The sequence below is a fragment of the Candoia aspera genome, chromosome 1 (genome assembly GCF_035149785.1).
Source record: "Candoia aspera isolate rCanAsp1 chromosome 1, rCanAsp1.hap2, whole genome shotgun sequence".
NCBI classification, from domain to species: Eukaryota; Metazoa; Chordata; class Lepidosauria; order Squamata; family Boidae; genus Candoia; species Candoia aspera.
Window position 1 is genome coordinate 218,307,277 of NC_086153.1, and position 13,436 is coordinate 218,320,712.

Genomic DNA, 13,436 nt, shown 5'->3' on the forward strand with positions numbered 1-13,436 from the left:
CCCCACCCGAATTCACATGAAGGTAAAGGAGAGATTCATTCAGACTTGCAAGATTCTGTTACTGTAGCCAGTCTTAATAAATTTAGTTTTAGGCACATCTGGTCTGGTCTGGTCTACCTTCTAGATAAGCAGATATGCATGAAACAAACAGTGAAGCTGTAATACACCAGATCAGTTAGATGGGTAGTGAGATCCCTGAAGCAATAAACAATAACCCTGCTGCTACCATCCTCATCCTCATCCTATTATTACAGCCTAATCACTTAGTGTTAACTCCAGTGATTTGGGTTTTGACCAAGAACCTGAGAATCATGGACTGATCACAAAAAATATATGCTGATGCAAAATTAGTGCTGTCAAATCCAATCAGTTTAAAATTTCTAAATATTTGCTGAATCCTTTTAATATTGCACCAAGACCTCCAGTTACAATAGTTATGACAATCAATTGCTCCTTCCATAATTTTCAACCTCAATTTGTTAATCGTATTTTGTTATTTGCTCCCACTGTTTTTTTTAAAATTAATTTTACTGTCTCAAGGTATTGCCACCTCAGTGAACCATACCTTCTTCTTTTCCGTAACAGTAATGTCTGGTGTATTATGTTCTAAGTGCTTATCAGTTTGAATTCTGAAATCCCACAAAATGTTGATTGCCTCATTTTGCAAAACTTTTTCAGGCACATCGTCCCAGTAGTTTTTGCAAACAGTACAACAGCATTTTCTATATGAATTCCAGTAGACAATTTTTGCAGTGCTATCATGATGGCATTGTTTATTCCATTTGAGCAAGTTTACTACAGTCACCCATAGATGGTCTCCAGTTTCACCCTTAATTTTATGTAGTTGTTGGAAATGTATTCAGTTTTCGCTTTGATAATATTGCAGGGCTGGTTCTGGGACTGCCATGATTGTTCCCTTATTTTCTTTAACTGTTCCAGAATTCAACCACAATCAGGTTAGACTTTGATGGTGATCGTGATGGTGATGATGAGTAGCAGGCACCAGCTGCTCCCTCACCTTCCACATTGCCCGCCTCCTAAACCACCCATTGGATAGGAGGCAAATTCAGCAGATCAGCTCCCTCAGCCAACCAATCAGACGCTGCCGATCATCGGCCAATAGCCCCAAGAGTGAGGCGGAGCTATGCCAGGCGGTAGCTTGGTGGGGGGAAGAGGGGCTGTACAAAGGCTGGTTTGAAAGGGGCGGGCTGCCGTTTCCCGCAAGGAGAGCGTGCGAGCGCGGGGCGAGGGAAAGCAGCTGCAGCCGAGCTGAGGGACGCTCCCCCGGCGTGGCCCCGAGGAGGCCAGGGAGACAACTGTGCGCGGGAAAGGGCCCATGCTCTTGCAGAAAGAACGGGGCAACGGCTGCCTGGCTGACTTGTCGGAGAGAAGACTGCCCCTCCCCAGCCCACCGCAGCGCCTCGCACGCCGAGACACGGAGGTCTAGCGCGGCGGCAGCAGGCGGGTGGTCTCAGAAGAAATCGCGCGACGCGAAGGCAGCCCCTGCGTGCTCCCTCTCCCCCGCCGGCCGCCCCCCCCCCCGCATTAGCCTATGATTATGCGTTTTTGCCTAGCTGCTACGGCTTGTGAACGGCTGGTGGTTACTGGGCTGCTCGCTGCAGTGGAGACGGCGCATCCTCTCACGGAGGCAGCAGCGCAGCGTCGGCTTTTTGCCTAAGAACTCCTTGCGCTGGAGCGACGGTCTAAGGAAGGAGAATCTCGCTTTCTCCGCCCGTCTGCGCCCCCCTTTCTCTCTTCCCCGCCAGCCCTGCCTGATTATGCCTTGATCCACCGGAGCCGGATTTCGGGTTCCATTAGCCCAAGGGCAAATAGCAGCGCCGTCCCGGCAGCGTCAGCAATCCCACCCATTTGGCTCCCTCCAGCAGGGAGACGGAAGATGCCCGGGGCGCCCCGGCCGCCGATTTGCTTCTAGTAAATCCGCTTCAAGTGCTGGCTCCGGGGTCCGTGGTGGTTTGCCTCCCCTTCCCCACTGCAGCAGTGTCGCTGTTGCCTTGAGCAGGAGGAATTAGGGAAGAGGGGCTTCGGAGAGGCGGCTTGCTTGCTCTTGATTCCTCAGGCCGATCCGTAGGGCACTTTCTCGAAACTGGAGGGGATCGGACAATGAGCCAGTCGGTTGCCAGACGCCTCGGGCGCTGCCTCTGGGGCTGCCCTCTGCAACATCTGCCCAGATGACCAACGCATAGGCAGTTGCCTCTAGGCAAAATTGAAAATGACGATTCTGGATGGTTTTGCTCTGCTTCCTGGAGAGCAGGGTCGATGAGGGAATTATGCTGCCTCTTGAGTTCCTTTTTGACAGCCAGGTCCTTTGCGGAGAGAGAAAAGGGGACATGCCAAGATGCTCCACAGTGATGATCTTTGCTCCATAGTGATGATCTTACGAAGTTGCATTCTGGTTGGAGAGTAATTTTGGCTTAAAGCGAGAGGGGAAAAAACACAACACTCCAGGTGCCTTTTCCTCCTTGGTCTCTGTTTTCTATGCATGCCAGTGTTATGGATCTGAATTCTTGATGCGCCAGCGAACTGCCAAAACCCCAGGGACTTGGGCAGGAAAATGACAGGAGGAGAATCCTTGCCAGAGAGCCCACCTTCCCCCAGGAGGGGAGGGAAACTTGCTTCCCAGCCAGCTCTCTGTGTAGCTATTTAAATCCTGGATGAGGAAACATTTGACTCCTGGGAAGGGAAGGAGACCCAAGTGGCTTTCCAGCTGGCAACGAAGAGAGATTTGAATATCATTGGGGACATTGCTGGATCTGGATCTGAGATTTGGTCTCCTGCCCTTGCTGCCACCCTCCTGTTTGTTGGTGGAGAGATGCTTCTTGGAAGAACTGGTGCTTCTGTGCCATGAACCACCCACTTTCTTCTGGTTGACTTCCCTCCCACCCCCTCTGGTTTCCTGGAATTCCTGCCCTTTCTCTGCTGCCCCAGCAGGGCATGTCCCGCTCCAACAGTGTGAGCCCTCCGGGGTTTGAAGCTGCTGCTGTGCCCAGGGGTGGAGGGGCAGAGCCACATCGCTCTGCCTGGGGAGAAGCTGAATCCAGAGCCAATGGCTACTCCTACCCTCTCCCTACCAGGGCCTCAGTCAAGGAATCGTCCAGAATGGTGAGCAGGTGGAGGAATGAGGAGGAGTATGATCTGCCAGGTGGCAGGAACCATGGGGTAAGTGGCTGCAGGATGATGAGCTTCAGGTCCAAATCTGCTTGGCAGGATCGTAGTGTAGACAAGAGCCAGCACTCCTGTCGGGCAGGAGATCCCTCCCTTGCCCCAAGTCCGAGGCATTATGGTAACGAACAGGGCGAGGTGCGTCCACGATCTGTGGAGCTGGGACTCGAGGAGAAACGGATCAAGGCCAAGATCGACGAGCTGGAGGAGGAGGAACAGGGGAGTGATGAAGGGGGGTCCGAGATGATCTTCTCAATGGGAAGCTGTTGTGGGAGCCTGCTGCAGATCTTCAGGTCTAAGAAGTTCCAGTCTGAGAAGCTGGAGCACCTCTACCAGCGCTATTTTTTCCGTCTCAACCAGAGCAGCCTGACCATGCTGATGGCAGTACTAGTCTTGGTGTGCCTGGTCATGCTGCTCTTCCACGCTGTTCGTGGCCACTATCAAGTGCCATACGTGGTGGTGCTGTCCCTGGCCATCCTACTAATGGTGTCTCTGGGGGCCGTCTGCAACCGGAATGATTTCCACCAGGACCACATGTGGCTCATGTGCTACTCTGTCATCCTTGTGGTGTTAGCTGTGCAAGTTGTTGGCTGCTTGCTAATGCAGCCCAGAAGTGCCTCAGAGGGCATCTGGTGGACCATCTTTTTTATCTACAGCATCTACACTTTGCTACCCATCAGGATGAGGGCAGCAGTCATCAGTGGTGTGGTGTTGTCTGCCATCCACCTGGCCATTTCTCTCAAAATCAATGCAGAAGACAAGGTCTTATTGAAACAGGTAAGGCTGAGATCTTAGATGTGTGGTTGCTAATTCAGTTTGAGAACTTGGAATACCTGGAGATTGTTTTTGGAAGGTCTGACATGCAGATCTCTCTGAAGTGCATGGCTTCAGGCTTAGTTGTCTTTGTTGATTCTCCCTTTAATTTAATTTCCTTGCATTTCTTTTTCTTATACGCCTAGTTGACCTTAACTGAAAGCTTGGAAAGAGGGTTGAGGTATGGATTATTTGACCAATAGGAAAGAAATATAGTTTCTTACTGCTAAAGAACTCTATGGGTTCAATTATTGATCTGTTACAGTACTTTGGTACTGTTAATTAAAGAGGTGAAAACAGTCTGGAAATACATCCTGACTATGGTACGTAGTGCATGCTTACAGCCAAAGAATTGCGTAGTTGTCAAAATTAACTTATTTTTTTCCAATGAACTTCTACAAAGCTTAAGAGAAAAAAATGCTTCCAATAAGTACATTACATAGCAAACCTCCCAAATTAGCTTGTTCCTCTGGAAGGAAATTTTATTTTTGATAAAAAAGCAGTTTCCTCTTTGTGTGGGTGTGTGGAGGGTTCTGTTTATAGTTGTGTCACTATTGTCAAGACCAGAGGGTAAAACATTATTTCATCTTAAATGTTATATGTTGTTCTTGTATGTAGACTTTCCTTTCATGAAGGTAAGGATCAGGTGCTTAGATTCCTTGGCAGTATCAGTTTATAGTTAAAGAGAATGTTTGATGTTGCAGCAGTTGAATGTGTTACACAGGATTGTATTTTACGTACAAAGGCTTTGTGTTCTAACTCTGCATCTCAATTTGTGCATGCATATTTACTGTCTCTCCCCCCTGCCCCCAGCTGAGAATTTGGGAATTGATACCAAGTATAGCATATCTGCTGCAACAATCCTAATAGCCGTTAGACTTTAAGGAAGTATTAGATTTTTCCATATCATTTTACTGCCATTTAGTGTACATCCAGAAATTTGCAGTCCACATAGAGCAGCTCTAAGATATACTGTGAAACATTCCTTAAAGCATGACTGTAGTTTTGTGATCAGTTTTTTTAAATTCTGTTCTATTAGCATGGAAATTAAATGGTAACAGTACCGTAACGGCTTTATTAATATTTTTGGAAGAACCAGCTTGTGGAAGAATCTGTAGTTACATGTATGGACTTTACATGAAACTTATTAAGGGAATTGCTAAGGTTATGCAGTTTTAAGTTTGCTGAAGTATCACTTCAGCGGATCATTTCACAATTTTGTAACACTTAACTTCATCTTCGTTAAACAAAAGTAGTTGACAAAGTGAGGAGGGCTGTCGTATCTTGCCTCCATGTTTTAAACTTAACTTGGAAAATCTTTCCAAACCTGTCTTTTGTTTTTACTTAGAAGCACTCTAGTAAAGCTTCAGAGAACTTCTGTGGTTCAAATGTTGCTACTATGATACAACTTATTTTGAGGCTTTACTTAAACTTTAAATAAATGTCCCTGATTCTCCCCCTGCTTATCAGCAAGATGAAGATTATAATCTTTGCCTACTTTATTGGAGTGATGCAAGGTTCTCTGCTCACTGGCTGATTGAGCCTCAATTTTGTGCTTCTTCCTATACTATTATCTGATTCCCTTGTTTATTTTCCTGTTTAGCACACATCACCTTTTTTTTTTTAGATTTTTTATCCCGCCTTTATTATTTTTATAAATAACTCAAGGTGGGGAACATACCTCATACTCCTTCCTCCTATTTTCCCCACAATGGCAACCCTGTGAGGTGAGTTGGGCTGAGAGAGAGTGACTGGCCCAAAGTCACCCAGCCGGCTTTCATGCCTAAGGCTGGTTTCTAGCCTGGTGCCTTAACCACCAGACCAGACTGTCTCTCCTTTGCACTTACTTTGCTTTAACACCTGAACTGAAACAATAGTTTCACAGGTATAATGGGAAATTGTAAGTGAACTGGAATGCATAAAGAAAAAGGGACTATGTCAAACTAGTGGTTTGGCTTAACTATGAAGTAACCCAGAATGTAAAGTGCTTCTAAGGCTTGAAACTTCTGATACAACATTAGCCAGCTATATCCCACGAGCCATCTGTACTACAATAAGATTTATTTTTAATTCAGTTTAAATTGTGGGTTAGTTTTTCATATCTTCTCTTCTTTCTGTTGGAAGAATTAATACCCGGGCTAAAATGTTGTCTTTCAAGCTAAAAACGGAGCTTATGTTTAGAGCCATCTGATACTAAAATTTAAATTGGCAACTGCCTCACAACTGTTAACAGGCCTTTTATTACCTAGACTGTAGCTTGTTACCATGGAAATCTAATTTTTCTCTGACACTGCCCCGCTGATGCATATCCTTCCTTTTTCTTCCAAATAAGAAAGGCGGGGGGGGGGTAGGAAACATGGGAATGAACCAAATCTAAATAAATTATTCTAATACTTTGCAGTTATTTTCTGTTTTCACTTTACTCTGTCCTAATGAAATCCATACAGACAGGACATTTGCAGAATCATGACCCAGGCCAGAAGACTGCCCCTATTTTCCTGAGGACAAGAGCCCCTCAGCTCAGTAGGCTTATTCATGGGTAAGCTAATCTAGGATAGCATCACATGGGGATGAGGTTGGTGAATGAAATCCAGTGTTGCCTTAGTGGGCTTCTCTGGAGGTGTTCCCACAGTAGCCTCAATATTAAAGCCTTCCAAATTTTTCTGGGAGGGGGTTGCAGGATGGAAAGTGGGGGCATTCTCTCTCTCCCCCCAGCTGTGTTGGTTGAAGGAAGCAATTTTGCCATAGCCTGAGTTGCTCTGCGCCTCTCAGGTGTTTTGCTCATACTGCATTTACTATGAACAATAAAGCAAAAAACATCCTGTTTTATTTCAAAAATGGTTACACTTAATTATGCATTATGATGTACAGGTAGTCATCGCTTAGCGACCACAATTAGGACCGAAATTTCAGTTGTTACACAAAGCAGTCGTTAAGCGAATCGAACCCAATTTTACAACCTTTTTTTGCAGAGTCATAAAGCAATCACTGCATCTGTTAAGCAAATCACTGCAGCCATTAAGCAAAGCACGTGGTTCCCCATTGATTTTGCTTGCCAGAAGCTGGCTGGGAAGGTCAAAAATGGCGGTCATGTGATCACGTGAAGCTGCGACAGTCATAGATGCGAACCAGTTTCCAAGTGCCCAAATCACGATCACGGGACTGCAGGGATGCTACAATGGTTGTAAGTGTTAGCACTGGTTGTAAGTTGATTTTTTTCAGCACTGTTGTAAGTCTGAACCATCACTAAATGAATGGTCATTAAGTGAGGACTGTCTTAATTCACACATCTTGGCTTTCTAACCCTAGAGAACACATTATCCAATCACTTTATTGTGATTCCCTTCAAAAACCTGTCCTAGGAAGGATTTTCATTTCCAACTTTCCTCTAGGTGAGATTTCAGTGGCAACTCTAAAATGTTCATTTTGCTGAAAAGTAAGAGGTAGATTATTAGATTATTACTTGCGATTGTGCATGTCCACCAGATGTTCCATGTTGCAGATACTAAGGTATGTATGCTTCAATGCTGTACTTTTTTTTTAGAAGGTTATTTTTAGTATATTGTATTTGGGCATGCATCTTGAGAAACAGAAGGATTATACAGTTTCCTGGAATATAAAATGCATCACACAGGGATGCAGGCTCTAGAGTAGAAGCAATATCCAAGGAGTCTCTGAAAGTCTCGAACATACATAGATCTATGAATGATGCTGTACTTTTAATCTAGTGGTTGCTGTCCGGGTGACCTGGGAAGTGACAACAACTATACTTTGCTCTTCCAACTCCTGAATTTTAATCAAATTCATTTTCTTTCCTGATAGCATCATTTGGAAACAGCTGCATCATCATGTGTCTCTATTTTATAACTCTTCTCTTATCCAAGCCAGCTTCTCAGCTGTTTAGTCCTTTTACCAATGCCTGTGTCACAACAATACCCCCCTTCAGTGTTCTTGGCTTTTTGTGTGTGAGAACAAGTACAGTGTGGTGTCTCTTCTGCCCACAGTCTATGTTAATTTAAACCATTCAATCTAGTTGTAAAACTAGATAAAAGCCCACCTGCCCCTTTCTGAAGTGGATGGGTGAGCCTGTGTGTGTATATATAATGAATACTGTGGTCCCCCAGCAAGAAAAGATGCTGCCTTTTCAACTAAAATGTAAGCTGACTTTAGAGCAGGTAGAGAATAAAATGGTGCCCCTCCTTTTTTGGTTTTCCATCAGCTTGACTAGCAGCTGAAGTGGTGCCAGTAAGATGTTCTCCAAAATAGTTTAAGAGATGCAGGACAGGCCACATAGCGCAAAGCCCCCTCCTTCAACTTACTTTCTCTATTGGTAGGACTGGTCCCATCTGTCACTCCAGATTCCTGTTAAACAATGCATAAATATATGTATTTTTAAATGAGTTAAAGTGGAGCAGGTTTAATGCCAGAGATAACAGCTTTAAGAATACAAGCATGTTGTTTGAGCTCATTGCGAGCTTCATAGCACTTCTGCTGATTTTGGTGCTAAGATCTTATTTGTTTCCCATAGATGATGGGGCTGTTCTTCCATGCCAGGCATGAGCCCACAGAGGCTCCAGGGACTACCTGTAGCATCTAAGTCTCTTTTTCATCTTTTTAGCTGGAATGCCCTCCAGCTACAATTGCTGGAAGTCAGCAGCGTGGCTTCTTGCTCCTTTGATATGGGAAATGCTTGGAAACTGTTGTGTAAGCCATTTACTAGTTGTAAAATAAGCCCTTCCCTGGATCTTGCTTGATAAAAGCACTTTTTTGGAAGCCACAACTGCCCTGCAGGTGGACAAAGTAAGAAGGAGGACAGAGTTTTAACACCAAGCTATTTGCTGGTTTGAGAATGTTGCTCTCTCTCCAGGACTGCCTGACTTTCTGTCTGAGGTGAAGTCATTCTCCATTTTATCAGTATCCTAGATATAAAAGCCCTACATGGCATGAGACCAGGTTATTTGAGGGACCGCCTCTTCCTGATTACATCTACCTGTCCCACCAGGTCAGGCAGGAGGAGGGTATGCTGTGGGTCCTGTCTCCAAAGGAGCTCCATCTGGTGGGACTCAGACGGCGGGACTTTTCTGCTGTGGCCCTCGCCCTCTGGAAGATCATTCCCCCTGAGGTGAGGTTAGCCCCATCTCTGTTAGCCTTCCAGAAGGCCCTTAAAACATAGTTTTTTCACCAGCCTTGGGGATCCCAGGGAGAGCCTCTAAATGAAATTAAGTGATGTTTGTCCTCCCACTTGCTTGGGTTTCATCTGTTTACTTTATCTGCTTATTTTATTTATTTGTAATTGTTTTTAGATTGTTATGGAGGCTTTAACTGTTGTGTTATATGCCGCCCAGAGTCAGTGTTGTGAGATGGGCAGCTATATAAATATGCTAAATAAATAAAAGAAAAGAAATGTTGCCTTGGGCCAGTAGAGGTGGGTGGGACTCTAATCAGTTGATCATTAAGTTGTTGAACAGTGAATAGCCTTATAAAAATATAGCCTGCCTTTTAAATTTGATCTTAATTTTATTCAGTGGTTCAGGCCCAAATAAGAAGCTCCTGGATTAGGGATTTGGAAGAAATGTTGCTGACGTATCAAGGAAATCCAAACCACTTTTTTTTTAAACTGGTTTTTTAAACTGGTTTTATTGTATTCCAAACTAAGTTTGTGATTGGGTGATGCTTGTGGTTCCAAAACAAGTACCAACATCAGAGAAGTAAATAAATAGAAATAATAGTCACTTAAGGGAAAATAACGATAAGAGAGTTACAAAGATAACTATTTGTATATCTATAGCTACGAAAGTTGGAAACCATGTTTTAGTATGTTGTAATTGTTATTGTCTTACTTGTTTATATGTGAAATATGTGGTTTTAGGTGTATTCTAGAATGTTATGTATGTCGACAATGTTTTATGATTTTGTATTCTATTTTAATGAATAAAAAGTTTACTTGGTGAAAAACAAAACAAATACCAACATCAGGACCCAGTATGTAAGGGTGGGATTTGCAGTGGGATATGATCACATGCAGGGACGCGGTGGCGCTGCGGGTTAAACCGCTGAGCTGTCGATCGGAAGGTCGGCGGTTCGAAACCGCGCGGCGGGGTGAGCTCCCGTTGCTCGTCCCAGCTTCTGCACACCAAGCAGTTCGAAAACATGCAAATGTGAGTAGATTAATTGGTACCGCTTCGGCGGGAAGGTAACGGCGTTCCGTGATCATGCTGGCCACATGACCCGGAAGTGTCCTATGGACAACGCCGGCTCCAAGGCTTTGAAACGGAGATGAGCACCGCCCCCTAGAGTCGGACACGACTGGACTTTACGTCAAGGGAAACCTTTACCTTTACCTTATCATCACATGCATGTTGTCATTTTTTTCCCATCAGTGTGGTCAGCTGCAGACACCCATGCTGTCACATGCCTTGAAGGTAATTTATATCCAGTACTAGCACGTTGTGGTAACATTGTAGTAGAACCCACAGTTGACCCATCAGAGGTTGGTGTGTATTAATTTCTGTTTTTATGTTAGTATATTACTATCTGTAAACAATCACACACAAGAGTCTCATTTCATTGTTTCATCATTCTTGCTTGTTCAATTAATATTTTGGTCAATCACTTCTTTTAAACAGTTGCTAATTATTTAATTGCATCACCAAAGCATTATTTTTTCATGGGCATTTGACCGAACCTACTAAAACCTGACCTGGATTAGTTTAGATGCTGAACCTTGGCTAGGTTCTCATGACAGCTAAAGCTCTATCTGAATTAACAAAACGTAGTTGCTATTCTTATAATACGCTGCGCCCAAACTAATAAACCATATTATTGCTTAATGTAATGGTCTCAGTCACACAACATACTTGGACAATGGTTGGGTGCCGTTGCTACCATCTTTCTAACCCTGTTTTAGCCTAGGCTAGCATGTTGTGAGAACCCATCCATTCCATACTTACCAAATCAGTGAAAGGAGATAGTATTCCAAATGTAAATTTCTCGATACCGTCATTCAATAGAACAAATTCAAAGTAGTGATTCAAGTCCCATGCAAACATGGGTTTGACAAGGTGACTTTGAGCCAGCAATTATCTCTTAGCCTAGCTTACCTCACAAAGTGATTGTGGGAATAAAATGAAGGGAGACCACCACGTATGCTTGAGTATGCAGAGAAAAAGTAGACTATGAATAAAGTAACAGCTATTTGTAGAGGCTTTCTCTGGATACAAAAGTTTTGGATGTGATTCTTCTTCACTCAAGTTCTTTGAAAAATACAAGCTCACTTCTGTAAGCTCATCACAAACTATTTTATGCTCTATTAATTTGGTGACAATAAAAACTAAATGTATACTGGTTATATTGTGTTTGCTTGATTCAATGCAATAATGAATTTTAGGATTGATACCTATAAACTGAATATTCTCCTTGGGAGAAAGAGCTGGTTTCTTTAATGATACAGCTCTTCTCACAGATGGACAATATTAGGCAGAGACCACTGAATTGTTTGTTGGTGGGTGAGGTTTGTCTTTTAAAATGTTTTAAGCATTAAAGAAAAATAATTGTAGCACCAGTGGCAGTAGGCATAAAAATCTAAGTTTCTGCCATTTTTAGATGGCCATTCTACAGAATTTGAACAATGACAGGTAAGATTTTTGTAAGAAAAATATAGTACGACGTAAAGCAATTACACCAGAGGCAATGCAGCAATCAAAAACAAGCAGTCCAGACAGGTTCACAAAATAATCTGACCCAATGCCTTGGAAAAACCCAGGACTCAAGGCCTTCTGTAAAGCAGACAAGGACAGTGCTATCTGGATCTCAGAGGGCTGTGTGGGAAGGGGGAAGAATGCTATTCTATGGGGCAGGTGTACTGACAGAGAAAACATGTCTTCTGGATCCCACTGGATGACATTTTTTAATAGAAAGGACCCATATCTTGCCCTGGAGAACAGTGAATTCCTCCTGCTGAAGGCCGAAGATGCATAACGATGCTAAGGCTACTAAGGTGGTTTCCTCATGAATGCTTTAGAGCAGCCTTTCTCAACCTTTTGACCCTGGAGGAACCCTTGAAATATTTTTCAGGCCTCGGGGAACCCCTGCACATTCAGGCTCATATACAGGCCACAAGTTACAAAATTATTATATTTGTTTCATGTGTAGGCCTGTATATATGCACTAACAGTATTCTTGAACTAAAAATAAAGAATGAAACTTACCCCTTTAATGTGAAATTGCCAGAATTTGAAATAATTTTTAAATAAATCGTGAGGCCACTGTTGAGGTGTTACACCAGTATATAGCGGTACAGTGATGATCTGATGATGCTAGAAGTTGTTACATAGCACCAGTGAGGAAATGGCCTAAGACTGGGAGTAGAAAGGCAAATTATCACGAGGTGTTTACACATCTGGAATGTGAACTTTCTCCATCAGGCCATTTCTTAGATGTATTAAAATAACAATATAATTTGCCTTCTTATTTTACTTTGTAAACTGGGAGTGACTTGAAACTTGTTTATCTGTTGCAGCCTGCTTGGCTCTTCTTATAAATCTGGAACATTTCTGGAATGTTATTTTTATTCCTCCTGGGGTCAAGTCAACAGCAGTGCCTTGAGTCTATGCCATTAACTGGAGCTGTTAATTGCATGCTGAGTAAACATTGTAGATTTTATTTGGTCACAGACTGGACCTGTTACTGGTTACCAAACTGTTGGGCTTTTCCTTGATTGCAGTCATGAGGTTGTGCTAAAAGATTTATGGGTTTCAAAATCCAGGCAGGACTGCTTATCTTTCATGGTGTGCCACTGTAACTGTTTATCAGTGTTGTTCTTCATGAGCCTGATATCATCTGACTGTGCTGGGACCAGAACTCCCAGAGTTCTCACCCAGCATGGCAAATGAGGTGGGTTTCTGGAAAGTGTTGTCTCCAGATGACTGAGGGGACATATGACAGCACCCTTCAAGGACCTGGAAAGATGTCTCATTAGAGAAAGGTCATGACCAATTCACTTTTTCCAGAGTGGAGGACTTGGATAATGAATTGAAGTTAGAAGAAGGCATATTCTGGTTGAATGTTAGAAGAAACTTCCTCACAATACGAACAGTTTGGCAGTAGAATCAATTCCCCAGGAAGGTGGTGAGCTCCTTAATTGGATGTATTAATGCAGAAGCTAGGCAGCCATCTGTGGGGGTTGCTTTAATTTGCACTGGGGAGTGGGTTGGACATGGCCTAAATGGCCCCTTCCAACCCTAGGAGCCTAACGCACAAGGTTGGGGGAGGCTAATCTTTCATCTGAATCAGACAGTTATTGGAATGGCTTCTGCATGGTGGTGATCTCTTTGAAGGACTTATTATAAACCTCAGAGAGTTCTCACAGGCTCACCTTTGATTTTCTGAGTAGCATAAAATTCAATTATATAAGAGTGTGAACCATCTTAAATTTTGTAGAATGC

The 13,436-nt window shown here is 43.4% G+C and overlaps 1 protein-coding gene across 1 annotated transcript in view; it reads left to right on the top strand.

Annotated features, from left to right (window-relative positions):
* The first annotated feature begins 2,359 nt into the window (after positions 1-2,359).
* ADCY5 (adenylate cyclase 5) overlaps positions 2,360-13,436 on the top strand; it is a 233,106-nt gene continuing 222,029 nt past the window's right edge. The window contains exon 1 of the mRNA XM_063288785.1: positions 2,360-3,957. Coding sequence (XP_063144855.1) covers positions 2,953-3,957 — 1,005 coding nt within the window. The 5' untranslated portion in view covers positions 2,360-2,952. The remainder of the gene's footprint in view (positions 3,958-13,436) is intronic.